At 40.8% G+C, this 27,118-nt stretch overlaps 1 protein-coding gene across 1 annotated transcript in view; it reads left to right on the top strand.

The window, feature by feature from the left end:
* The window catches only part of AFF3 (AF4/FMR2 family member 3), a 316,384-nt gene that overhangs the window by 122,614 nt on the left and 166,652 nt on the right, over positions 1-27,118 (top strand). Inside the window, exon 4 of the mRNA XM_042810250.1 lies at positions 26,674-26,718. Within this exon, the coding sequence (XP_042666184.1) occupies positions 26,674-26,718 (45 nt within the window). The remainder of the gene's footprint in view (positions 1-26,673; positions 26,719-27,118) is intronic.

The raw sequence follows: 27,118 nt of genomic DNA, 5'->3' as shown, positions 1-27,118 counted from the left end.
CTTTCCTGTGTCTTTCACAGGCCTTGCATATGTCCTAACATTCTCTCCCCACCTTAAATCCACATGAAAATCACACTGTGGCAGGCGCTGCATGACTTTTGCACTGTAATCTTTATAATAGCTTTGTAACTTCTTGGAGTAGCTATTATACTGCTTACAATTAAAGCAACATCAAGTCACTTCAGACTATTCTCATTGCTTATCAACTTGAATACATCAGCTGTTAACGAATGCTATATTTTTAAAATGCCAGAATACACCAGTGCTACTGTGATTCAGATTCATTGCAAATACAAAAATAGAGGCTCTTCTTGCTTTTCTTTCGCATCTTTTGAGTATTTCCCATCTTGTGAAACGTTCTGCTTTGCATATGTAGCATTCATTCTAATGTTCTGAGCCTCATGCTAATTTGTAAATTCTCAATTGTGCACCACTGGTGAAAAGACATATGTTGTCCTCACTGTTAGTACTCAATGCAGCATAAATATAGTGCCAATGTTGCAGTTAGTAGTGGCAGACTAGATATTTTCACTCAAAATCTTTCTATCAATAGTATTTCTTTCATGATAACATTTATTTATCAAAGTTTATGCTGCTTTGACTTTTTATAAAATAACAGCTAAGATAAATGGATCAATTGACCCCAAGAGCAGTTTATTTATCCCTTTAGTCACACTTCAGTGGCAAAATCAATACTCTTCTGAAATATCTGATATTACAGTGGTTCCAGTAAATACTGACATTCCTGAGCTATGTGAAGGGGAAACAAAAATTTATTATCAACTTAGATTTTTAGTACCTTTATTGATTTTTCTGGAGATGCTTGTGAATTTTTATTTATCTGTAGCTACATAAGTGACCTTTGTTTCATAAAAACATACAAACAAACAAACAATCGCAAAGCAAAACCAAAAATCCATATGTTTAGAACCTGTAAAGAGTAAAGGGGGGAAGAACTGCACATCTAACACTGACAGTGACAAGGATTTGGGCAGAAGAATATGTCTGATTTTAAATGATGCATAGCACACCACTGTGTATTCTTTTTCATACTATCTCTGCATTTAGATCAGCATAACATGCAATTTTTTTATACTGACTTCGTTGATATCCACTTCGTGTGACAGCTAAGATATTTCTGAGTCTTGCATTGCTACCAATTATTTTGATACAAGAATGGAAGAGATGAGGGACCTGAAAGATTATGAAAAAGTACTAAATAGGTTACATACTTCAGCTGATAAACAGACCTACTTCCTGCAATATGCACACAGACATAAGGAAGTCATCTCAACTCTTATCCCTCAAAGCACTGAACATGTAGAAACTGCACAAGAAAGATAAGATTCAAGGGAGTTCCTGAGGGCCATGGGGTATAGTATACAGAACAATTTTCTTGTTGTACTAAACTGAGAGGAGCCCATCATACTGAAATTTGGATAGTATATGATACCAAAGCAAATCAGTGTTTGGGACAGAGATGGTCTGAAAGCCTAGGTTCAGCTTGCACCAGGAGGCATGGGTTCATCCCAGGTGAGCAGAGGGCGTAGAACAGGGCTGTCAGAGTCCCTTCCCAGCTGGCCATACTGTGGCTGGTTGTCCCAGTGTTTGTCAAAAGGGCTCAGAAGATCTCTGAATGTCTCTGCTATCCCTTCTGAGGAGATGCGCCCAGATGAAAAACAATGAAATTAAGTATAAATTGGAAATGCATATATCTGACTTGGTTGTCACACCTTCAACCATCACTTCATTCTTCTGGCCTCCACTGGCACTGCTCTTACAGAAATACAGTCTGCTATCAGCAAGAATTAATGATATCTGTTTATTGGTGTCTGATGAAATTGTACCTCTTACCGAGGCTCATGTGTGCAGTAAAAAAGGCTGAGCAGCCCTGTGCATATTTAGGAAGTAGACCAAAACATATGAAAAGCCACCAGAAGCCCTAACTGTCAACAGGTAGGTACTGAAGGTATAGCTCTTCAGCAAGGTATAGCTCTTCTGTGAATATAATCCCCTCCAAAAGCTTTTTAGTCATTCCTGTTTCCTGGTGCTGAGGCATTCAACAAGCCCATCTAACGTAAAAACTTTTCTCTCCCCCTGTTCATTTCTAACTTCATCCCTTCATGATCATTAACATCATTCAGACAGAATTATCTCAAAGGATATTTCCTGTTCTTAAGACCTACCAAAAGATTAATCTTCTCCACAGAAATGGAATTCCATAGCTTCATTGTTTCTACAAAGACCAGAAAATCACTTCCTTTTCAAAGACAGTATAATTAAAATACATTTTCAGGTCTTTACCGACGTTCTGCCCTTCCAAAGCACTGCAATGTTCTGTATTATTTGCTTGTCTTATGTCTTTAGTTTCATACCTATAGTCATAAATGTGCTGAAAATCAAGCATACATTGGAGTTTTTACATAAAGCCCCAACAGGAAGTACCAAACATACAGCAGATCTGGAATAACTTTTCCGAAAGGAGCATTCCCTTCATTTTCATTTCTACCTAAGGCCTGTTTCAGGTTTGTGCCTGTAGACTCAGTAGTGATTGCTTACTATTCTAATTAAAAAACTAAAACAAACAAACGAAATGTTTACTTATAGGTCTAAAATTAGCTGAAGTTTTGAAACATGGTGTTATTTATACATGAAATGATTTCTCCAGTTTCAGTCAAAATAATCAGCGTATCTGATCCAGCAGAATCACATTATAATTAAAAACTAGAATACTGGTCACTTTTACTTCAAAATAGTCTTAGGTGAAGTATTATCTCAGTATTATTTTGATGCTGGCTGTATGAACTTTGTTCCCCATGGAATTTAATGTGTCAGGTACTGAAAAGCTGTACTGAACTGAGTTGGTGTGTGTGCATTCTCTGTTAAATACAGGAAATATAAGGACAGCAATAGGCGTGCAAGAAGGGAGGCTTTGAAGTCCCTGCATATTTTTCATTTTTACCATCTTCCCTCTGTGGAAAGTGCCAGTGTATGTGTTTGAAGTGCCAGAAATGCTTCTTGCCATATGCCAGCCCATTTCAGTGGTTTTGACTGTATGTGCATATTCATATGCATATATGCATACATGTGCGAATGACATAAGGTCAGTGTTCGGTGCCAGATGCTGAAAGCAGTCAGTGTGGAGGGGGGAGAGAATTGTAACTTTGACTCCTTTGAACTCAAATTAAATGTGAAAATGAGTAGTTAGTTGAAATGGATTTGTCAAAATAGCCAAAGGGAGTTTGGTGTTCATCATTCATATTTGAATGGCTTATGGACAACTAAATCCCTTTGAAAATCCCAAATTTAAAGGATATTTTTTGAGCTAGCAGTAAGAGTCAGCGTGCAGGACATACTTCTGAGAAATTGGCACCGTGAACCTTCAATCTGATTAGTTACACAGGTACTTGTGAAATTGCTTTATACCAAAACCTTAAAAAAATGTACAGGATGTATTCCAGTGCTTAGAGAAATCATCACAGCAAGAAATACACTGTGCCAACAGGAAAAAAAAAAAAGTCAATATGTCCCTGCCTTCATATCTAGGCAATCTGCCTATCCAAGTAGTTTTTGTAAATTTAGAATAAATTTTAAGGGTTTAAGGGCATGCGGTCGTATCATCATTTTTATGGCAGCCAAATTAATTCTTTCATGCAGCGTTTGAACCTAATGGAGATTGACTGTCCTGTTTTCCTATTGTAATGATGTGTACCGAGTTGAAAATGAAGATGTTGGAGGATAAAAAATAGTGCTGTGACTGCTATTGATTAGCTGTCTTGTTTGCTTCATTGTTCAGGCTCCGCTGGCCTCTTGGGCAGGAGGACACCCAAGTATAACATCTCTGACATTTTCCTGAAAAGATGCATGCCTTAAAAGTGACAGCTTTACTTAAAAAATACAGTTTTGATGTATAAATGCGCCAGTTTTAGCTGAAAGGATTCTGATGGATTAGAGCAGACAAAGAGAAAGATTTCTGAAACGTACCTCAGGTCAGCCTTGTATTGAGAATAGATTTAATAGCAAGTGTCTTACATGATGATGACACTCCTAGAGACTCTGCATTTCAGTGTATGTGGGCATGAGCAAGAGAAGCTGAGTTTATCTTCAAAGACAGAGCGATTAGGTTATTCTGACTAATGTGTTCAGCTTTCATTAAAGGCTGTGAGTGGTCATGAATTCCAGAAGACTTGGCTACGTCTGCTGACGAAGAAAGTGGCCCTCGAACTAGCGCATCATTCTGCTAGGAATACAGTGATGCTAAAAGCCCCCACACAGATTGTTTTTCCCAGTCTTCTGACAACAGGCTATTTGAAGCCATTGTGTTTATTCTCTTGCCTGTTTTTTAATACAAAATATTTGGTATGGGAGACATTAATTAAATTTGTAAAAACAATTACTTTTAATTGCATGCATGTACATTTAATACATGTGAATATGTCTATTACAATAACCCTGTGACTCTTCCTTATGCAGAAAATGAGCCATAATTTACGTAACTCTCTGTCAAAGTATTTAAAGGAGTTAAGTACCCCAAGTAATTTGATGTATCACCTCTAATGAAATGCACGAACATATGAGCACGACTGTAAGCCAGCATTAGAAGTGCCTCTGCTTTTATCAGCATTATGTTAAAGAGGGCCAGATTCTGCCACGTGCGCTGTTACACTTGGGAGAAAATGGAATTGCTCAATGAATGACCTGTGGCTCGACAGGAGCGGAGATATTAATGACTCAGTGTGCTAATGACTCTATGGCAAAGCAATGCTTTTTATTAAATCCTGTAGCTAGTTTGCAAAAACCTGGGCAATCTGTCAGTCAGTGAGTGGAAGTCAGCCAGGAGTCTGAGGCTGCCAATGCACTTCAGCTGGAGGTATTGCAGCACTGACCGGACCCTTCCCTTCCTCTCATCCTGTGCACCTGGGAGCAAGCCCAGTCACTGCTTCTCTTTCATCTATGCTTTTCAGTGATCCTGCCTCTGCAGAGCACGTCTAGCCCTGCCTACTTCTTGGCATGGTGTGTCTCATCACCATCCTCTTGACAAGGTCTTCTCAGTTTGCCCCTACAAAACCCTCCTACAAAGATCACCTTCCCTGCTGGCTTTGTCATTCCATTTCTTGTCTACCAGGTCACATTTACATTTATTCTTTTCCCCTTCAAAGTCACTTATAACTCTGTTCCCACCCTCCCCTCCAGCCTTGTCCCCAGTGGGCTGGATGCTCTGCTCTGACAGATGCAGTGACAGGGACACTGCATCTCTTGCCTTTGTCCTTGCCATCACGCACTGTGTGGCATCTCTGCTGCAGTTGACCCTCAAGATCACCACTCTCGCCTTATTTCAGTGTCTCCAATGAATTATCTGTGCAACAGCATCCACTGAAGATGTGGCAGCTGTCTCCTTTGTTTGCTTACTTACATTTACAGTGAAGTCAAAAAGGGCTGATAAATCTGAGCCAGTCACCAGCCTAGTCAGTGTTCTGGTATGCTGTCTTCTTCTCCATACATGGTGTCCTCTGTGTCTTACTTAATGACACCATGTTTGGGAGTAGTCCCTTCTGTTTGCTTACAGAGAAAAATTACTTGAGAATGAAGCTCTCAGAAGTAAGAAAGTGGCTCAGTTTTGGCAGTGGTAGTCTGGATGACAATCTTCATTTCTTATTAGATTTATGCAGTGTAATTTGATGTTTTATTGTACAATTATGTGCTATTTCTGAAATAATGCTTTTTTTTTTTTTTTTTTTTTTTTTTACTAAGAACCGTTCAATACTCATTTGCTGTATCATTTGCCGTGCAGATATATGATCATCCAGTGGTCAACTTATCTAACTATCTTTGATAGACACACAGTAGGTATAGTAAAAATGGCAAGCAAGGATAGATAACATAGTAAAATTATTTCAAGGAATGTACAAAGGCTGCTCTGAAATTAATGCATTCTATTTTATTCTGTTGGTCCACAAAGTCAGAAGTAGTTAGTATGTTAGTGGGATGGCAGTAGAGGTTGAACCTTCCCAACACTATTCTGTTATGTTTTGTTGTTGTGTAAGAGATGGCAGCAGAGGGGCACTCTGACACAATGGCATCTGACACAAAAGTGCAGATGAGGTAAAGGTGTGTCACTGCATTCCTTCATGCAGAAAAAAAATTGTACTCATTAACATTCATCAATGCTTGTGAATGTTTTTAGACCAAACAGTGGATGTGAGTACAGTGAGGCCATGGGTAGTGTGCTTCAGTGACAGTGGGCCACTTCCACTGGCGCAGATGTTTACAAGCGTGGCGTATAGGCTCTTCTTCATCACTGACAAAAATGCATAGCTAATGGCCATGGCTATACAGAAAAAAATACTGTTCTGTAGCTGAGAATTTGCTCAATCAAACAGTGCTCTTTGTACCTGTTGTATTTTCTGTGGAAATAAATAGGAGGCATTACTTTTGGAGCAACCTACGTGTTATCAGATATCATTTATCATGGAATTAACTGCACACATGTTATTTTTAACTGCACGCACATTATTTAAAACACAACTTCTGATTTTATCCTGCGAGTGCTCATTTTATTTCTAACATTTTAAGTCCGGGACAAAAATAATTGAGAAAAAATGATTCTGGTATCTCTGATACCCATTTGCACCCTGCTGCACACTCAGAAGTATTCTTCTCCATCAGTACTCATGCTTTACGCATTTATGCTGAATTTTGCTTCTAAGTCACCATTTGTGCACTGTAAGAATATTTGGAGAAGGTTTGTAACATCCAGCATAGCAAAAACCACTAAATTGCACTATATTAAGACTTCTTTTCTTCTCTCACCCTTACTTTTTCCCCCAGTTCCTTCAGCACCAGTCATTTCTGAGCCTGTATGATCTAAAAACCTTTCAAGTGGCTGGAGGAGCCGTAGCTAATCCTACCAGATTCAGACTCCCTAACAGCTCCCATGTAGCAAGCAGCAGAAAATGAAACCAGACAAGGGACAGTGTGCACACACTCCAGGGAGAACATTTTACACAGAATGAGCTTAATTCTCTTAATTCCTTCATGTTTTGGTCTTTTTCACGTCCATCATTGTCAACACTGTCAGTGAGATGAACCCCACAAGGATAAGGCCCCTTGCCAACCAAATGCCAGCAGCCGCCCATCATGTCATTTCCTTAGCAAGGTCTCTCTTGCATCTCAGTGCCCAGCCTGGGGCACAGCTGGAGCCTGGGGTGATTTGAGGACTGCCAGCCCCTTTGTGGTGGTGTCCATGTCAGTGTCTTGTGTTAGACATTGATAGTCCAAACACTAGGGATGCAGCTAGAGCTGAACTTGGGCTGGCAAAGGTTGTAGGTATAATGTCAGCAACCAGCTGACTGATCTGCAAAATCACTCCTGATCATATTGGAGCAACTGATGAAGGCACTGCACTGCAGAATGCAATTGTAGTATCATAGTCATAGAATTGTTTGAGTTGGAAGGGATACTTAAAGGTCATCCACCAACTCCCTGGGCAACCTCAGCACGCAGCCAGCAGCTGATGGCTCCTTCATTGCTGTGGACTGCAGTTCTCTTAGTACCTGAACTAGCAAAAGCAAACGTTATTTCAAATTGAGCAGCCAGCTACCTGCATTGTAGATCAGTTGGGGAAGAGAAAGGTGTTTGTCAGCCCCTTACTTGGGGCCCAGATGACAGGGTTTATTTTGGGGTAGGTTTTCATTGGTTGCAAGTGCCCAGGAGGAGCAGAGGTTGCAATTTCTGTGCAGCACCAAAGGCAAACCTTCGGGCAGGAAGCACTGAGTCTTCAGTCATGCTAAGAAAAGACAGAAAGACCCCAGGGCAGATCAGTCCCATTAACTTCTCCTTTATTGCTATTTCTGTTGTACTTTAAAAATCAAATTGAAACTGTTGAAAAAGGAAAGAAAAAGAAAAAGAAAAAGAAAAAGAAAAAGAAAAAGAAAAAGAAAAGGGAAGGGAAGGGAAGGGAAGGGAAGGGAAGGGAAGGGAAGGGAAGGGAAGGGAAGGGAAAGAGAAAGGGAAAGGGAAAGGGAAAGGGAAAGGGAAAGGGAAAGGGAAAGGGAAAGGGAAAGGGAAAAAGCTGCAAAGCCTTGCCCTGTTCATTTATACGAATGAAAATATAATCTTGGGTTTGTGGATGAGCATTTAGATAGTAGATTTTTACTATTCTTTAAACACTAAGATGGAATGCATAACCTCACTGTTTTTTTGGATTGAAAAAAGTAGTCCGAATAAAGAGTTTCCATTGCTTACTTTCTCTTTTCCAACTTCTTGTGTGGCCTGAGATGTAACAGGAAGATTTTCTGGAGTCACAATTCTTTCTTTGCACTTTATTTTTTGACCAGCCAACTCAAGAGACTCATTTACAGCATTAGCAGGATCCATGGATCTGTGTTTTAATGTAGTGTAAAAGATGATTTAATACCGATTACTGAAATACATGTAGGCTCACGAAAAGGGAATTTAGTGAAAATACAGATGGTGTATCTGGGCATGTTCTATGGGCACAGAGATGTGAAAGGCAGGCCCTTCGTCTAGCAAATCCTCTGTGTTTGAAGTCTAGTCAAGCAAAGTATTAACTCGCAGAGCTTCTGCTTCAGTTGACTCTTTCCTATGAGTCGAGTGTATTTGAAGTGTCTTCAAATGTATTTTCAGCAGTAGCAACTTATTCTGTGGGCATAAAGTCTGTCCTTAATTCGTAAATTACTGTCTTCATTTATAAACTACTATACTGCACACATTTATTTCAATCAGTCACTGCAGTTGTGAATGCCAGTCTGATTTCTGAATCAGCACTCAGAGATAAATGATAGGTGGTTTATTAAGTTCTCTCATCTAGGGTTCATGACGCTTAATTTTCTTAAGTGATAATATTTCATGCTATAAACCTGATTTTTTTTTTCTTTTCTTCTATCTGCTTAGTGGAGTTTTACCTAATTACATATATGGTCCCTCTAACAGTAGCAGTGTGGAGCCATCACTGAGCTTCCATAAATCACGATTTTGATTTATTTTTTTTTAGGAGAAACCCTTCAGAAGGCCACTTGTCATCAGAGATATTCTAGCTAAAAGTTGCAACAGTTAACCCCATCCTTAGGTTCTCCTAACTCAGTTTCACTAAGGCATAGCTCATCTCTCTCTGGGTTGGCAATAAAAGAAGTTTGGGGCTAGGGGCATTTTTTGGATCCCTGGCAGCAAGGCACCGTGCATGTACTTACCTTTTTCACAGCTGGATGGTTTCATTGTAACCCCTAGTGTCTCTCTCCAATATTTTGACCTCATAAAAGCATAATGTCACTGAATGTTGAGATTTTATGGTAATTTACTCTGAAGATTGTGGCTTTTAAATCTTCCACATGCAGTTTAATAACAGCACCCTTGTCATCAAGCAAACTTTACTTTCTCTATTAATATTTTCTTATTCATTTTACATACACACAAACATATATATACCAAATAAGCTGGAGATGATTTATAGAAGCATTAGATAAAGGGAAAGAGGAGGAAAGAGGCAGAGAACAAGATAACTGAAGACTAATCATACCAAAACCAGACATGCTTTTACTGTTTTTCTCCATTCCTGTTATGTTTTTGTTTGGATCAGCTCCAGAAAAGCCCTCTTCCTTGTCGCTCTTGTTGTTGTGTGTATGCTCATGCATAAATTCAGGTCAAGTTTGAAACCTCTTTGCTGCATTCCTGGTAAGAATGTGTAATGTTCTTATCAACAGATAACAAGAAATCTGAACTAATTCAGCTCATGACCCCACGTTCTTTTTTTTTCCTGCCATTACCAAAAAAAAAAAAAAAAAAAGTATATATGGTGTTTGCTTAGTTGTTAATGTATTCAGTTTAGTAAATTAAAGCTGCCTGAAATTTCTCCTAATCCTTTTCCATTGAGGGTTTCCCTGGACTGAGTGATGCTGAGTAAAACAAAAAGCACATGCATGCACAGGTTTCTGAGATTTTCCGGATCAAATATAATTTAAGGGGCACAACATTTTTAAATGAGTTGCTTTTTGTTATTTTGTTTTTAATTATAATACCAAAAGCACCAATGAATAAACACTGTTTACTGAAAATATGCTTTGCTTGAACTCGGTCATTAAAGTCTACAATGGCTGAGGGGTTGTTTTGCAATGAAAGAGTGAACCAATATATAAGGATAAAAGTAGAAAAATGGTTTAACACACAGCACAAAGATGTTTTTCAATGAATCAGTCTTTGCTATTTAATTTACATTTTGAGGGCTCATTAGGATGATGAATGACACTGCTGGAGAATAAAACATACTTCCTGAACAAAAGAAAATCTCTGTAGCCTAATAACATTTTATGCCAGCACTTACATTTGTCAGAAGTGGATGCTATTTATCCCTATGATTATTTAAAAATCATTTTTATTGTCCTTTGTGCTGTGTCCTCTTCTGGGAATTTTAATTCAGAGTTTGACACCTACTTATTAACTTCCATGAAGTATGGAGTACAAAGGCTTATACTATATAAAGAATTCTAACCAGCCATGTTTATATTGCCTGCAGCTGTATACAAATTAGCTCCGTTTGGATTCACCTCTCTTAGAGATGGAAAAAATTTGAGTTGTGTAACCTTTACCACTCCAGCAAAGTAAATGTGAATTGAGCGTGGCTGACCTGGATGTATCAGGAGACAGCAGCGAGTAAAGGAGCAAAGAGGAGGAATTTATGGCATTAGCATCATGAATTAGGAATCTCAGCAAGTTGAAAACATTCATTTCTCTTCCGTCCTCCTCTGGAAGGATGAAGATGAAATAAGAATGCTAATGCTTCAAACTTCAAGCCCATCCACTCCTTAATCAGTAAATAATTACTTGCTGTCTTGCCTTCAGTGCTCATGCATGCCTATACTCTAGAGTCAAAGGTATGCAAATGGTGGAAAACAGACTATCTGTGGAAAAATGTCAAAATATTTGGGTAAATTATACACTATTACAATAATTGCATTTCTATAGTTTGTCTTAGAAAATGCACTGCTTTTGTACCAAACATTAGGGATAAGAACTTCATTGTATGCAAACCGTAATTTCACCGCTATTCCCTTGCTCACATTTCCTGCAGTAGATCTGCTCAGTGGTAGTGATATCTGACTATCTTTAAGGATAGAATAAGTCAAGGACTTCATTTGCTTTGCTGAGAGAGTGCTCCAGTTGCTCTGGTAGCTTTTCATGAGCGCATGTAAAACAAGATGACACACAGCTTTGCTTTGTTCGTTGTGATATGAAGTGGGAATGTTTGATCTTGTGCTCATTTCTTTTCCCAAAGCCATTCTTATCTCATTGCAGGAAGTCCCACCGACAATAAAACAAGTTTCTATAGGCAGGAAAAATTATTTCCTTACATCTAGTTCTGCAGATTCTCATATTGATTTTTCCATGCGCAAGGTGGTGCCAATCATTTGGAACGCAGGATTCCAATTTAATGATCATTTTATTTTCTAAAGGAATTTCCAGTCTGTGGCAGCACTACTTTCCTTAGATTTTTGCCACTTCATATTTTGTAACTGAACATATATGGGAGGAAAATTATCAGAGGAACATTTTGTATCCCTGTGGCATCTGTTCAGATAGTCAGTGAGCAGACAGAAAGGTTTTGATCTGATTCTGGACAAAAGTGTGCAAGAGGTGTTTAATGGCACAAACTGCAGACTGCTCTTAGGAAAGCTGCTCCTGAGTCCTTGTAGGCCATATCTGGCTGGGACCAAAGGCCAGACCCATAGGACTCAGAGTTGGTCCATTGTGCAATGTACATCATCCCCATCTCATTCCACAGCCCACAGGGCCAGCTGTGTCCTAGGCTGCATCAAAAGAAAGGTAGCCGGTAGGGAGAGGTAGGTGACAGTCCCCATTTGCTCTGCCCTTGTGGGGCCCCATCTGGAGCAGCGTGCCCAGGTTTGGGACCCCCAGCACAAGAGGGATGAGAAGCTGTTGGACAGGGTCCAGATGAGGGTCATGAAAATGGTCAGAGTGCTGAAGCACCTCTTCTGTGAAGAAAGGCTGAGACAGCTTGGCTTGTTCAGAAAAGGAGGGTCTGGGGAAGCCTCATGGCAGCCTTGCAGTACTTGAGGGAAACTTAGGAATAGAAAGGAGTCCAACTTTTTGCATGGGCAGGTAGGACAAGGGGGAATGGCTTTAAACTGAAAGAGGGAAGATTTAGGTTAGATGTTAGGCAGAAATTCTTCACTCAGAGGGCAGTGAGGCGCTAGCATAGCTGCCCAGAGAAGCTGTGGTCCCATCCCTGGAGGCACTCAAGGCCAGGTTGGATGGGGCCCTGGGCAGCCTGAGCTGGTGGGGGGCAGCCCTGCACATGGCAGGGGTTGGAGCTGGGTGGGTTTTGAGGTCCATTGCAACCCAAACTATTCTATGATTCTTTGTTGGGCTGTGCCCGAGAAACCAGCTGACTTGATTTGGAAAAGGAAGGCTCACGCAGACAGGCTGTTTTCAGAATAACCATTGCAAGTTTTTGGGTTTTTTTAAGGGTTTTTTAGGGCTTTTCTCCTTTTTAGTTGATCCTGTGTTATTTTGGTAGAATTACATTCTGCCCACCAAAATTAGTTTCAGCTCTTTAGATTACAAAATGTACACATTGTTATCTTTCCTAAAAATAGACAGCATTGCCCATATAGAATAGTAGCCATATTCCGTATTTAAAGTTATACATGCCACAGTACATCTACATGTACTATACTACATTTGCATATGTTTGCAAATGTTTCTGTTTGTGTGCTTGTAGACTGCTATACAGATCTTCACAGTGATGTGCGTGCATGCAAAATGCAGATTTTTGCAGCCTATCTCAGGCCAAAGCATCCTCAGTTAATCCTTTCCATTCATCAAATGGCAGGACATGCTCCTCTCAGAAATCACGTCTTTGGTGTTGGTAGCCTTGGATCATGCTCTGTACTGCAATCAGACACAGATAACAAGTTACTTTGGGTATGTTAACAGTGCAGTCATTACCGCAGTTATGCTTGTGCCAGTGGGAAAGTCTGACTCACATGTGGGAACAGATGAGGAGCTTTTGCTGTAGGGATCCGGTGAGTATTTATGCAGCAGCAGCAGCAATTGCACAACTGCAAATTGCCAAAATCAGTGCTAGTTTATTTTAATATGCCAGACTGTAAACTGTAGCAATTCAGCAGCTGCTATGCAAGCAGGGACCTCCGAGAGAGCATCAGTAAAGAGAGATAAGGATGGAAATGTAATCTTGGCTCTTGCCTCATTCTTGCGGGTTTTTCTGTTTTACCTCAGAGGTACAGACATTTTGGGGGGGCAAGTCAACAAATTATGCACTTTTGCTCAGCGGTTTGATTCTGTAATCATTTTCTATGAAAGACAAATTCTATTATTCACTTGTGCCTTCAGTTTCAGTGCAGTGCCACCAAGTAGATGACTTGAGCAGTGAGTGAGTGGTGACTTATTCTCCTGTGCTTTAGTCTGTATCCTGCATTGGTGATTTGTGCAGATGGGCTGTTGTTGCAAGCGTTCAGCCAAAGGTTTTTGACTGAATTTTCTTCTTCTGTGGATGTTTAAAATCCTGTTATGTTTATAGCATGCACATACATAAACTTTAAATTAAGTAGGGACTGCTCCTTAATGTGGATTTTTCCTGCAGCCCTACCGCAGAGTCAATGGAGATGGACCAGCTCCTGACTGCAAGAGCCGTGCTATCCCATGCTCAAAAACAGCTGAACTCCTTGTATGCAATACTTGCTACATTATCGGGTTTACTGCTGTGTTTCTGTGGCAGAAATAGGATTACAAACAAGAGCTGGTTTGTTAAAACCATTTCACTCTCTTCTACCCTAAGTATCCATTGCTGCAAGTGATGCATCCTTGGTTTTGTGGGAACTGCTGCACTCTCTACCACACCACAATTTTTCTGGGCTGTTGGGGATTCAGAGCTATGCCTGCAGATAAAATGGGCAGGAAATGCTGGTGGAAGTAATGCCTCCTATTTATTTCTGTGGAATCTACAACAGATACAAAGAGTGCAATAACACTTTTTGATAGAGCAAATTCTCAACTAAAAAACAGTATTTTTCAGCAGAGCCATCAGCATTAGCTATTAGCCATTAGTGAAGAACAAAAGAACAAAAGTTGCACTTGTAAAAATCTGCACCAGCAGAGGTGACCTCCTGGTGGTGGAGTCGCCATCCCTGGCAGTGTTCAAGAGGCTGGGTGAGGAGCTACAAGATATGGTTTAGTAGCTTGTAGTAGCAATGGTAATGGGAGGATGGTTGGACTAGATGACCTTGCAGGTCATTTCCAACCTCGTGATTCTATGATTCTATGATTCTATGATTCTGTTTCACAGCTGCCATGACAGTCTCATTGCTGGGAAAGTGTTGGCCTTGCAGTTCAACTGTCACTGTGCTTACATCCACTGTTTGGGCTCCATAAACGTTCAGCATGTATTGATGAATCTCAATGATTGCCATTGTTTCCACATGGAGAAATTCAATGACAGACCTTTGCTTCATCCTCACTTTCATGTCAGATGCCATTCTGTCACATGACAACAACACATAATGGGATATTTGTGGGAAGGTTCAACCTCTACTGCCATCCCATCGACATCTGCTTCTGATGTGATGGGCCAACAACATAAAATAGGAGGCATTACTTTCAGAGCAACCCTCATAGTTAATTCCTGGGGAAATGAGCCACTTGTCATTTCTCCAATAAACAAACAAATACAGTAAACATGCAAGGGCTTGATCTGTTTAATGCGCATCTCTAAAAAGCAGAGTGCAGACTAAACATAGTAATCCGATGATTACAAATTACTCAGTCCCATAAACAAAGCATGACAACTGATGACAATGTGGTATCATATATCATAAATGCACAGCATCCTCTCTCATCCAAAACAGTTAGCAGTATTTCAAACCCACAACAAATGTATTTAATGCAGATTGCTGTGAAACAATGTTTCTCTGTTTCTAATGCTGTATACAAAAAAAAAAAAAAAAAAAAAAAAAAAGCCAAAAGCTTTCTCTGTTTAATGCATTATATTCATTTATGCTGCCAATTCTATTTATTATTCTGCTTCTCTGATTTGAAAAAAAAATCAAGATTTGATGTGTTTGAAACAGCTCTTCATGCATGTACATCTTAACATTGTAGTAGATGGTTTATAAAGTAAATTATAGACCCTACCATAATTCTTGAGTTTCAGATAGGTTCCTTTTCTTGTTAGTTAGAGTACTGATGCCAACCCTTCTATTCCATTGGCCGCTTGTTATGCGAGGCAAATCAGCTGCCATTGTTACTGATACAGAAAATCTCCCTGGGTAACTCACGATAGGTTTATTACATAGGAAGCTTTGATCCTCAGGACTCAACTAAGATATTTAAAGTCCTTATAAAGGTGTACTGGAGTCTGCAATACAAATTCAGATGTCTGCTGTCAAATGATTCCTATTCAGCAAACCTGTATGAGCCACGTTTGAAAGTGAAACAGAAAGATGACACCATTCATATGTTGGCTTTTTGAGAGGTCTTTGTGGTCCCCTGCCTTCTGGTAGCTGACAACTCATTGCCGGCCCTATCAAAGTTGCATAACAGAATTTGTAAAAAGCTGTGCAGAAGGGTTTAATGTGTTGAGAACAAATAACTTCTTTGTTGATACCCATCGCAAGATCAAAGGAATTCAGGGTAATAGGCCCAGGACTGTATTACCTTCAGTTGCGCTGAGGAACAAAGGAATAAAATAAAACACTGAAAGGCAGTAGAGAACAATAAAAAGGAAAATACTAACAAGTTTAAAGGATTCAACATCCTGAAACCTGAATAAAAGCACTGAAATAAATTCATCAAGATCGTGTAACAAAAGCAAAGCTTGTGGCTTCTTGGCTCAAAAGCTTTCCTACTGTACTCATGGTTTTTGCACATGCAGTTATAATTTGGGGTGCAGTGAGACCTTCTGGTCTTCTAGAGGGACAGAGATCTGCCTCTGCTCCTTAAAACAATGCATATTTGTTGTACTCGACCTAAATGGAAATTCCTATGAGCAGGAACAGCATTGCAGATTTTCTCTCTGTTCAGCTTCCATTTAAAATGAAATGAGGCTGCAGTGAACTGCTCTTCCTCTAGAGAAAATATAGATTGTGAAACGTCACCTAAAAAATTTAAAAAATAATAGAAATAGAAATAGAAAATTAAAATCCAAAAGCACTTTTTTGAATGCAGACCATGAAAGTTTGGGAAATGCAAATCAACCAAACCTAAGGGCTATCTCTCTAGTGCAGTGCAGCCCTGGTCGTCGTGTAGAACCAATACAAACTAACCTCTACCATTACTGCTGTTTTCTTCTTTTCATTTCCTGACGCTGTGTTGTTGTGTATTGCATATGTACAAATGCTGGTGCATACAGGATTTAAAACCATTTTTGGCAGTAATACTGCTGAGAGTAGTTTTATGTAGGCATATCCAGGGCACTGAAGTTCGTACCCAGTCCTGCTCCATGGCACTGCACTGCTATAAAGGGATTTATGACTAGGGTTTTTTTGTATTAAAACTGTTAATGTGACAGTGATATGTGGTTACTGCCCCTGAGTAACAAGGCCAAAAGTTGTGGTTTATACAGTTTTGTGTTTCTGGTATTTATAAATGGTTCTCCATTAGCTTTTAGCTGTGAGCTCTGTGCAAACAGCTGGAAGCTGGCAAGTGTCTACCAGAAGGGTAAGCAAACTCTTTCAAAGACACAAAATCTGGAAAAGAGGAGGCTGATTTTTCTTCCTCTATCTGTATTTCGCTGTTACGAAACCAGAAAGCACTGTGATTTTTGAATGCAATATCCCCTTTGAAAGGAATGCTAACCTGAGAGTACATGAAAACAAGAGAAAAGTAAGAGTCCTAAGACATTACAGCACTGACATTTTATTTGAAATTTCACATGTTCTATTAGCTCTGCAAAACCTTTGGAGAGTACAATTTTCGGTAGCTGTGCAGAGAGTGTGTTTCCATCAGTCTGTCAGGGACCGTAGCACGGCTTGATTTTTCTTTTGACTTTCAGGAATGCTGAGAGCACAATAAAGCTCTGCTGAGATTTTCCCTGCAGCTTTGAGAATTGTACTATTTGTCAGCCTCTGTGCAGAGAATCACCTGAGCTGACCAGAAGTGTCAAGGTACTGCTTTAGAGATGCAGATGCATATAGGCTCGTCTTCATTGATAAATCTTTGGGTATCCAGTAGCAAATTGCATCCCTCTTGGGCAAATAGATGTCCAGGTCATAACTGCCATGACCAGGACATGTTTTAGCCACGAGACCAAGCTGTGATTCTCAAACCACTGTGTATCACTCTCTATTCCTTACAGATAACAGACTTTCCTTTTTCTAAAAAAAATCCTGATCCATGTTTTCTGTGTTTGAAATGATATTCTGTGCAGATCAAGGAAAGTAATACAGTGTATGTGTTTCAGGACAATATTAATTAACTTCAGTTCAGAGTCCAGAAAAGAAAGGAAATAAACATAGATTTTGCCCTGACAAGGTAGAAAAAGTAGTTTATCTCAGGATTTGCAAAGAGATTGTTTAACTGGGCTGGCTTCATGGTCAGATGTCCACTGCTTTGCCCATACTTCAGACCTGCTCTTCCAAAGGTTCTTGATGGCTGCTGCCCTCACCAAAGCACTTGCTATGAAAGCATGAGCTTGCTGAGGAGGAGACACTGCTAAAGCCAAAATTCTCACGTGTTGGTGACTTCCTTGAAAAGCAAAAAGCTTTGATAGAAAGCCAAATGTTTCCAGGCTGTGGACTAAGACACAGTCTCTAAAATTGAGAATGTGGTTTTCAGCAATAGGCATTAATGGGAGGTTATTTTGTCCTAGGAAACAAACTTTTTCACCTCAGTGAGAAAAACTCAGGTGTTACCTTCTGCAGACACAAGCTGCTACTGCTGCTCAGTGTTTTGAGCTCTGGGCTGCAATTTGAACATCCTGTGATCCTATTTTAGTCCTCAGTAAAAGCCAGACCCTTCCTGGCCCTAATCTTTGACTGAGGTAGTGGTAAAGCGGTCTTGTTTCCTACCAGGGTGTTCACCCAGATTTTTAGTCACACCTCCATCCTTTTGACTTAGATATTGTTTACATGATGATGCTGTACAAACATTGAATTCTTCGTGCCAGATTCTGCTTATCATGCCCCACCACCCAAAAGGTAGGCTTTTCCCCATGACCAATTCTATTTGGATGTAGATAGGCTTTAAGGAGTACCCATGAGCCGTTACTCTTTCCCTCAAATCCTCCTTTGGGGCTTTCTTCAATCAGGGTCTTTTTGCAGGAGGGATTTCTGTAGAGCTCTGTACTCTAAACTTGTATATCTGTAAGAGGATTAACCCTTTCTGCATGATAGTTTGTAATCACATCACCTTTGGCTCAGTGGGAATGAATACCAATTATCATTTATAAACAGTTCTTCTCATTATGCACCTATTTATGGCGTCTTTTATAGCTTGCTAATTACAAGCACACAAACAAATGCTTGGAGTTAAATAATGTAAACAGGGATGTAATTGATTTTCATGTTGAATAGTTTTTATTGATTTATTGTTAATTAACATTTTTAAAGAATCTCTTGGCAAAATAATCCATTTAATTTATTGAATATTATACTAGCTTATGGTATATTCATATTAAAATGTCACAAAATGATTAACAGTTCCACAATGCGTGTTTTTCCAACTGTTGCTGCTTTACAGATGTTATGTATTCTCCCCAAACAAACACAAACAATATAATAGATGCAATCAGTTGGTCTCAGTCCAGGTCCCAGCAGACAAGCGGCCACATCACTAAAAATAGAGCATTCCAGTTGACACTAATTGGCCATCCATGTAGCAGAAAGGAGAGCATCTAATGGGGGGGAGACAAGCTGATCTCTATCACATTCAGCACAAGCTCCTTGGCTAGCTTTGGAGGCACAAGGGCTAAGGAGAGAAGCCCCTATGTTCCCCAGAGTGCCTTATCTGCTTCAAAACCCAAACATTCCAGTGTTCGTTATAGAAACTTTGCAACAAATAGTTGGGAACCACCGGTCAGTTCATACAATCAAAGCTCACATACAGTGCTGTAGAAAATGAAATAAATTGAAGTCATTTCCAGAGTTTCCTGCTGACCCTTTTTTGGTTTTAAGATGGGAAAGGATGCTGTGGAATCTATGCAGGGGTTGTTGATAGCATTTTGGTAAATGCCTACTGGTTTCAAGTTGCTTACCTGATGCCACTCAGAACTGAGCAAGTAGCAAGAAGTAAAACTGCAGTCTTCATTACTATCATCCCATTGTATTCCTCAGATGGGTAACAAGTCAGTATAATCACATCAGCCCCTGTTGTTTCATTAGCGAAAGAAAACATTAATATACTTTGACATGGTACTGATTTCGCACAATCCATCTTTCCCAATAACAGTAAAACCTTTATATTTTATTAATAGAACATTGCAGTTCTTCCCCATTACAACTCTCTTTTACTGTTGCTGGGTCACAGTGTAATTCTGATGTGCTCAGGTTTTCTCATTTTTATGAATATAACATAAAAGCCTGTAAAATTGTTCCACTCATCTGTCAGTAGGCCCCATCTGGGGGTCCCAAGCATCTTTCAGTAGATGAAATGTTACCAGTGCAGCTCCAGTAACTGATTGTTTGATGGCCCATAGGGGTGGGGAGGATGAAGAAATTTCTGAAGGGTTCTTGTCTTTTCATTCTCTTGATTTTTTTTGTGAAGTGGACTTGGATCAGAATATCTCATCAGTGCAAAGAGCCCTATCCTATCCCCTCCACTCATGGCTAGACCCGCCACTTCCAAACTGGGCTGTAGATGCCTCAATTAAAGAGAAGCTCCCAGCAGCAATCCAGTCCACAGCCCTTCAGCAACACCTTGCTTTCTGACTTAGCGATTTCCATACTTTGTTCAAGCCAGGCACTATTCATGCAAGAGAACCTCTGAGCTCTGTGGCAGGCCCTGTGTGCACTGGTGGAGTTATGCTCTAACCTCATCACCCTCCTACTTAAAAAAATAAAATTGCAATGAGTGCCTTTACTTCCAGATCCAACCTTATCTAGATGCAAGACTGGATCCTTTCTCGTCCCCTGGCTCCTTGTGTCTGCACATAGCTCCAGCACATCCAGGGCTGATGACACTCTGGATTGTGGCTTCATTAGCCCCTCTGCAGTCTCCCTTCTCAGAGGTCTCCAAAAGCTGCTGTCCTGCCCCAGTTGTAGGTGAGCTGAGTTCAAACCAAGGATTGTGATCAAAACGCACTCTTGCCCGATTAGCTTCTCCTTTCTAGTGTGCACAGCAAGTCTACACAGTCATTTGGCATTTCTGTCTAAGAACATTTTGATTCATCTTCTTCGATTAGGTACATTATCTACCAGTTCCTGGCACAGGACTGGGGCATGATGACATTGCACTTACAAAACCCACAGTTACTATACCCAGATGCTTCCATTAAACCAAAGCGAGACAACTTTCATCACTTGCTTTTTCTTCTTTTTTTCTTGAAATAAAACCTCTGTTAACTTTTCTTCTCTTCCCTTTTGAAGCAGACCATGTTGCAAGATCCCATGGTACGAAAAATAATCCCCATAATAAATATGAAGACAGTTTCAAAAAGAAAATGAGCATATTAAGGGCAACAGTTTATTAACAGTCACTGTAAATTAGATAGCTTTAATAACTTTAATTAGTGCAGCATTTTCTGACACAGAACTTGAGGAGAATTCAGTCATTCATCCCAGTTCCCATCTTCACATCTCAGCATCTAAGGCAACAGCAACAGTAGTTCTTTGTAGTAAAAGTGAAACAGCTCCTATCACAGCAGTGTGAGCACAGGAGAAAACTGCTCTATCTACAGATCATGGCCACTGGCATTACGAATAACTAGTAAGGAACAGTACAGTTGCAAAACAAAGCTTTCAAAAATCATGAACAACAGAAAATCCAGCTTCCTCAGCAGTCTCTTCCTTTCTCTTTCTGATAACTGCGCCCAGCTCAGTTCTGTTCCTCTGGGGAACAACAAGGCCATTGAGCAGCGGGGGAGCAGGCAGTATTCCCAGTGCTGGTGGGTTGGGGGTGCACTGCTGTGTGCCCCAGCTTCCTGACATCCAGCCCATTTAGAGGGATGTACCACTGGTAGGTGACAAGTTGCCCACCAAGATGGAAATGCCCATCTCATTAGTCAGAGAGAGAAAGGCCACTTTAAATTCAAGAGAGCAAGTTCTCCACAACCCAGCATGTAGAAGGCCAGACATATGAGCAAGAATAAGAAGTAGAAGCACACCTGTCAGTCTTGCCTTGCCCCACAAAACACTCTAACCAAAATAAGGATTGTGAAAAGCGCATCTACGTGATGTGTGTGCCTCATTCAGAGGATGCAGCACTACCAGAGAAATAACTGCTAGTGGAACTTACGATTGCAGACTCTTATTTTGTAATGGAAATGAATGCCTTTCTTTTTTAAGCACGTAGCTGTTTCCTTCTATTGACACCTGCTGGATCCTCCCATACTTATCTTTCCCTTACCTGTGCTCCTGGTGGGTGGTGGCTGGGTAGTTCTGGGGCAGTAGTGGTACGAGGGGCTGGACATGCAGTGGCCAATGGTGGCATCCCAGCACTAACATAGCAAACCTAGCTCCTAGAGAGGCCAGCAGGGCTGCTGAGTGTGCACCTCAGCCTTCCAGAGATCTTAATCACCCTAATGTTTGTTGGAGGTAAAATCTGGTAACTCCTAGAGGCTCTGTAAGAGTGATTAACACAAATAGTAACAACGCCACAGGCTCACACTGTAAAAATCTCTTAGGCTGAAATGAAAACAGTTTCTGGTAATTTTTGTTTCTTTTCTTCATGCGCAGCTTTGAAACAAGGGAATCGGAGATAAGCAATTCCTTTCCAAGGAGTTTTTCTATGTGTCTCTTTCTGAAAGCTGTTGCTAATGGAAGAAAAAGTAATGTTCTAAAAAAAAAATTTGCACAGATGTAGCCATTTTTGAAATGACATCCCAGTTCCCAAGGATTCGCTGTAGCCTTTCGTCAGTCTTCTTTCTCTGTGCTTTGCATTGTAATTAGCTCCATGCGTTATCAGCAGCGCGATGCTCCCGGCTGTTTCTGCAGCAGCCGCTGCTCCTCAGCAGCAGCCCCGCGCCTCCTCCCACCAGGTGCCATGCCAGCCGCATGAGTATGCCAGTTCCTGGCGCTGGCTGTGATGTGAAGGCAATGGGTACAGCAGAGCTGTGGAGGCTGTAGCCCACTTTGATGTATTCTTAAGCGGGTGCTGCATCATGAAGCCAGAACTGACACAACGATGAATGAACCAGGGAAGCCCACTCCTACCAATAGCACGGGGCTATTTGGTGCATTCTCTTTTGTTAATTCAGGTTTCAAGAAACATTGACTAGATTTTATTTTTATCTTTTATAGTTATTAAAATATGCTAAATGTAGGTTGTCAGGTTTCCTCTGTGATGTGAGTAAGCTTGTAATGGAGAAGAGAAAAAAGAGTGTGAGAGGGGGGAAACATTCCCAAATCAAGGCCTACAGACCCCTTTCAGACCTGCCTCAGGTACTGCATTGAAACTCTGCATTGTATGCAGCCCAGAAGGCTAACCGTGTCCTAGGCTGCATCAGAAGAGGGGTGGCCAGCATAGCAAAGGAGGGGATTGTCTGCCTCTGTTCTGCCTTCGTGAGGCCCCATCTGGAGTGTCCAGGTCTGGGGCCTCCAGCACGAGAAGGGTGTGGAGATGATCAGAAGGCTGAAATACCTCTTCTATGAAGAAAGGTTGAGGGTGTTGGGCTTGTCTGCATAAGAGAAAGTTGCAGGCAAACCTCACTGGCACCTTCCAGTACTTGAAAGGAGCTTACAAGCAGAAGGGAAAACAATTTTTTACATGGTCTAATAGCAAGAATAACTTTAAATGAAAAGCGGGGAGGTCTAGATTAGATATTAGGGAGAAATTCTTCACTCAGAGGGCAGTGAGGCACAGCTGCCCAGCTGGCACAGCTGCCCAGAGAAGTTGTGGCACCCCATCCCTGGAGGTGCTCAAGGCCAGGTTGGATGGGGCCCTGGGCAGCTTAGCTGGTGGGGGGCAGCCCTGCCCATGGCAGGAGTTGGGATGGATTATCTTTTAGGTTCCTTCCAACCAAAGCCATTCTGTGCTTTTTTGATTTTATGATTCTGTGATATCATAAAGAAAAATATATGGCCCCAAGCCACATGAAATTGAATTTGCTTGCTGTGTGCAGGACATTAACTCCTAACCTCTCTAACCTTACTCTGGGAACTTTGATATCAACAGTAACAAAAGATACATACCAGCAAGTCAGAATTCAAAGCAAAAAATACATTCAAAAATTTGTCTTTGGTATTAAAAAGATGAAGAACAAAGAGGATAGTATAGAAATGGAATTCTTTTCCAAATATTACTATCATTTTTTGCATAGCATTTCTTTGGTCTTGTGCTTTTTTCTTTATTTTTGCCTTTTGGAAGTCATTGTGATAATACTAAGAGAGAGATGTGGAAATATTTTTACTTTCTGCCCAGAGATATGTACTGAGGAGAACAGCTATGGCTTTAGTTCTGTAGTAATGGAAAGGATAATTTTTTGCTGATGAGTATTTGCAGACTTATTTTATTACACTTCTAGGAGGGATATTTCGTTTTGAAATAGAAGCTTGTTTTTGAACTTCCTCTGAAATAGCCTACTGCCAAATTTACCCTCAGTCATTTTGCCCTTGATAAGAAAGTAACGAGCACTATTTTGCCATCAGTGCATTGTATAGATAAGGCATATAGTGATAAGTCAACTCATGCCTCTTTGTCTAGGATGACAGTGGAGAGCAGTGAACTTGAAGTCAAGCAGCACATTCTTTGTTTTGTAAAAAAGGCATACAGGGTGGTGGCTTTACTCTCCCCACTGTTGTTAGTGGGATTATAAAACAGATGATATAAAATGCTTCAGGTTGGAAGGGACCTCAAAGCCCACCCAGTCCCAGCCCCTGCTGTGAGCAGGGCTGCCCCCCACCAGCTCAGGCTGCCCAGGGCCCCATCCAACCCAGTCTTGTGCACCTCCAAGGATGGGGCACCACAGCTTCTCTGGGCAGCTGTGCCAGAGCCTCACCAAGCTCTAAGAATTTGTTCTGTATATCTAATCTAAATCTCCCCACTTTTCATTTAAAACAATTTATTCTTGTTCTATCACTATAGTCCCTTCCTTCTGTCATATCAACTGTTCCTCTCAGACTGGCATAATCTAAAAACTCATTGAGAATCACAGAATCATAGAATCACCAAGGTTGAAAAAGACCTAAAAGATCATCCAGTCCAACCATTCACCTATTCCCAATAGCTCCCACTAAACCATGTCCCTCAACACAACATCCAGTCTTTCCTTGAATACCCCCAGGCTCGGTGACTCCACCACCTCCCTGGGCAGTCCATTCCAGTGCCTGAACACCCTTTCTGAAAAGTAATACTTCCTCATGTCCAGCCTGAATCTCCCCTGCCGTAGCTTGAAACCATTCCCCCTGATCCTAATGAGGGATGTATGAGAATGTAATGATGAGAATGTAATTGATCCCACTGTATATGTAATTAATAAAGATATGAAACAGTACTGTTCCCAGTACAGACCACTGACAGATACCACTCACCAATGACTTCCAGAAGATCACAGACCAGGCTTTAGGGAAATAAAATTATAAAATAGAGGGAAAGACACAGAGAAGAAACAAGCAAAAATTGCTAATACAAATTTTAGAATTCTTCATTATCCAGAGACAGTTGTGCTGTTTCTGTGTGCATGTTTCTGTCTGTCTTGTTAATTTCATTGGCGCCAGGAACTATTTTCTTGCAGCCCAGCAGCAGGGAAGGTGGGGAGCATTGTGTGCCTCGTGGGGACAGGGGTGCAATGAGAACTGGGCTGTCTGTGTGGGACTGCAGCTGCTCTTTAGTATTAGTATGTCAGATACAAGTAATTTTCCACAGGCTGACTTCATGGAATGCTTAGTTCCTTTCTCTTTGATATCAGTGGTTTATAGTTTCCTGGGTCTGTAAAGCTAAAAGAATGTGTTGCACTAGGAAGAGTTAGCACAGATCATTTGTCTAACAATCAAGGGCCATATTCAGTAAAGATCTGGCAGGAGTGCTGACAATGCCCTTGTGACATTTTATGAATTGATATGAAATAAAAGCCACAAAAAAAATTACGCAACAGATTGTTCCCTTACGCTGTGGTACTGCTGACCTTGGTTATAGCTGTTAGGCTATGGGAGAATGTGAATCCAGGCCTCCTCTGTGCCACAGCTCAGGCTGGGGAGCAGCACTCAGGGTGTCCAGGGCTATGCAAAACTGGCTGATGGTATTTTTTTTGTCTGTTGGACACGTGGGCAACAAATGCAGATGCTTCAGAGAAGTATGGTTTTCAGGTGACAAGAGTTCAGCATATTGGAAAACCAAGTTCTTTTGATATTCTTTTATGTTCCTTCTTCATCTTGGTGGCCCTTTGTTCGATTCTCTCCAGTATGTCCATGCTTCTCATGTACTGGGGGACCCAGAACTGGACACAGTGCTTTAGCTGAGGCCTTACCAGTGTTGACTAGAGGGGAGGGATCACATCCCTCAACAACTCTCCTCTTGAGATACTATTAGCTATTTCTGAGGCAAAGGCTTATTACTGGCTGATATTCAATTTGGTATCCACCGGAAAATTTTGTGTGGTGAAATAAATCCCTAGAAAATTTACAACATGCAGTAGCCACCTCTGTCTTCTAGAGAACTGCTGGAGAAGGGCAGGCCCTCAGCATCAGTTGGTTGGAAAAAAAACGCTCAGATCATCTAGCCCAACCATCAGCCCACCCCCACCATGCCCACTGGCCACATCCCTCAGTGTCACATCCACACAATTCTTGAATGCCTCCAGGGATGGTGACTGCACCACCTCCCTGGGCAGCCTGTGCCACTGCATCACTGCTCTTTGTGAGAAGAGATGTTTCCTAGTGACTCTAGAGTAAGCTGTGCCATTCAGGAGAGCTGAATTCCTATGCATCCTCAAACTCACAACATGCAGGGTGGGTTTAGAGGTCAGCATTTTTTAAGAAGTAACCACCTTCTCACAACTACTGTGCTGCCCAGCCAGTGCTCAGTGTGGCTGTCCCTGCAGCTCTCCCCTCAGTATCACAGCTGCCCCATGTACTGTCATGTCACAGCTACCCCATGTACTTTACTCAGGCAGTGTCACTGCAGAAACTTTCCTGCACAAAGGATACAGACAGATGTTATTTATTTGATATAAATAACTGCACATATTGGATATGTGTACAGACAATAACCATTTTGCTTATGCTTATTTATAAGCAGTATATCTGAAACAGCATGGAGCACACCCAAAAGTGGCATAAACAAAATCATATGAATTTATACAAATATGTGCCAATCACATGTAAACACTGCAAATATTACATCTTCCTGTGGTGGTGACAGGGAATAATTTGAGAATTTTCAGCTGTGCAACTTTCAGAGGCTGGAAAGACTTGGCCTCATTTTGAAACTCTAATAGAATTTTGAATGTATTTCATGTGACAACCATGTCCTCAACCTGCTATTTGTTATTTCTTTTTAAAACACAAACAAACTGAATTTTCATTTTGTTTACAGGACAGTGGAACAGGAGATAACAGCTGCATTGAAGAAATATTGCGGGTAGGAATTCTTAAAAAAAAAACCCTTTCTTCTAGTGCCATTTTGTTTACTCTAAAAAGGGAAGAGAACAACAAGAATATTGCAATTACTGCTGTTAAATATATCACACTTTAAGATTGTCATCTTTCTAAGGAATAAATAAGCAAAATTATTTACCAAATAAAAGAATTGAAAATGTGTGTAAGCAACCTTCCAGAGCCTCTGGCTTTCACTGCTACTTTGTGCCAGTACAGCTGACCTTCATGCATGCAGAAGCAGATAATGGGATAAATTATAAACTGAAATGTACAACGATGTTTCAGGTTTACAAACCATGCAAAGTGCGTGTTTCCATTAATCACGACTGTCAAAAATCTTAATTTTGAAGGGAGGTCTAGGAAGGTCATTTTCCACCTGGATT

Source organism: Centrocercus urophasianus, unplaced genomic scaffold (assembly GCF_019232065.1).
Source record: "Centrocercus urophasianus isolate 14NV4802_14NV808 unplaced genomic scaffold, USGS_Curo_1.0 seq_12, whole genome shotgun sequence".
Taxonomy (NCBI): Eukaryota; Metazoa; Chordata; class Aves; order Galliformes; family Phasianidae; genus Centrocercus; species Centrocercus urophasianus.
This window is presented reverse-complemented; position numbering and strand designations above follow the sequence as displayed.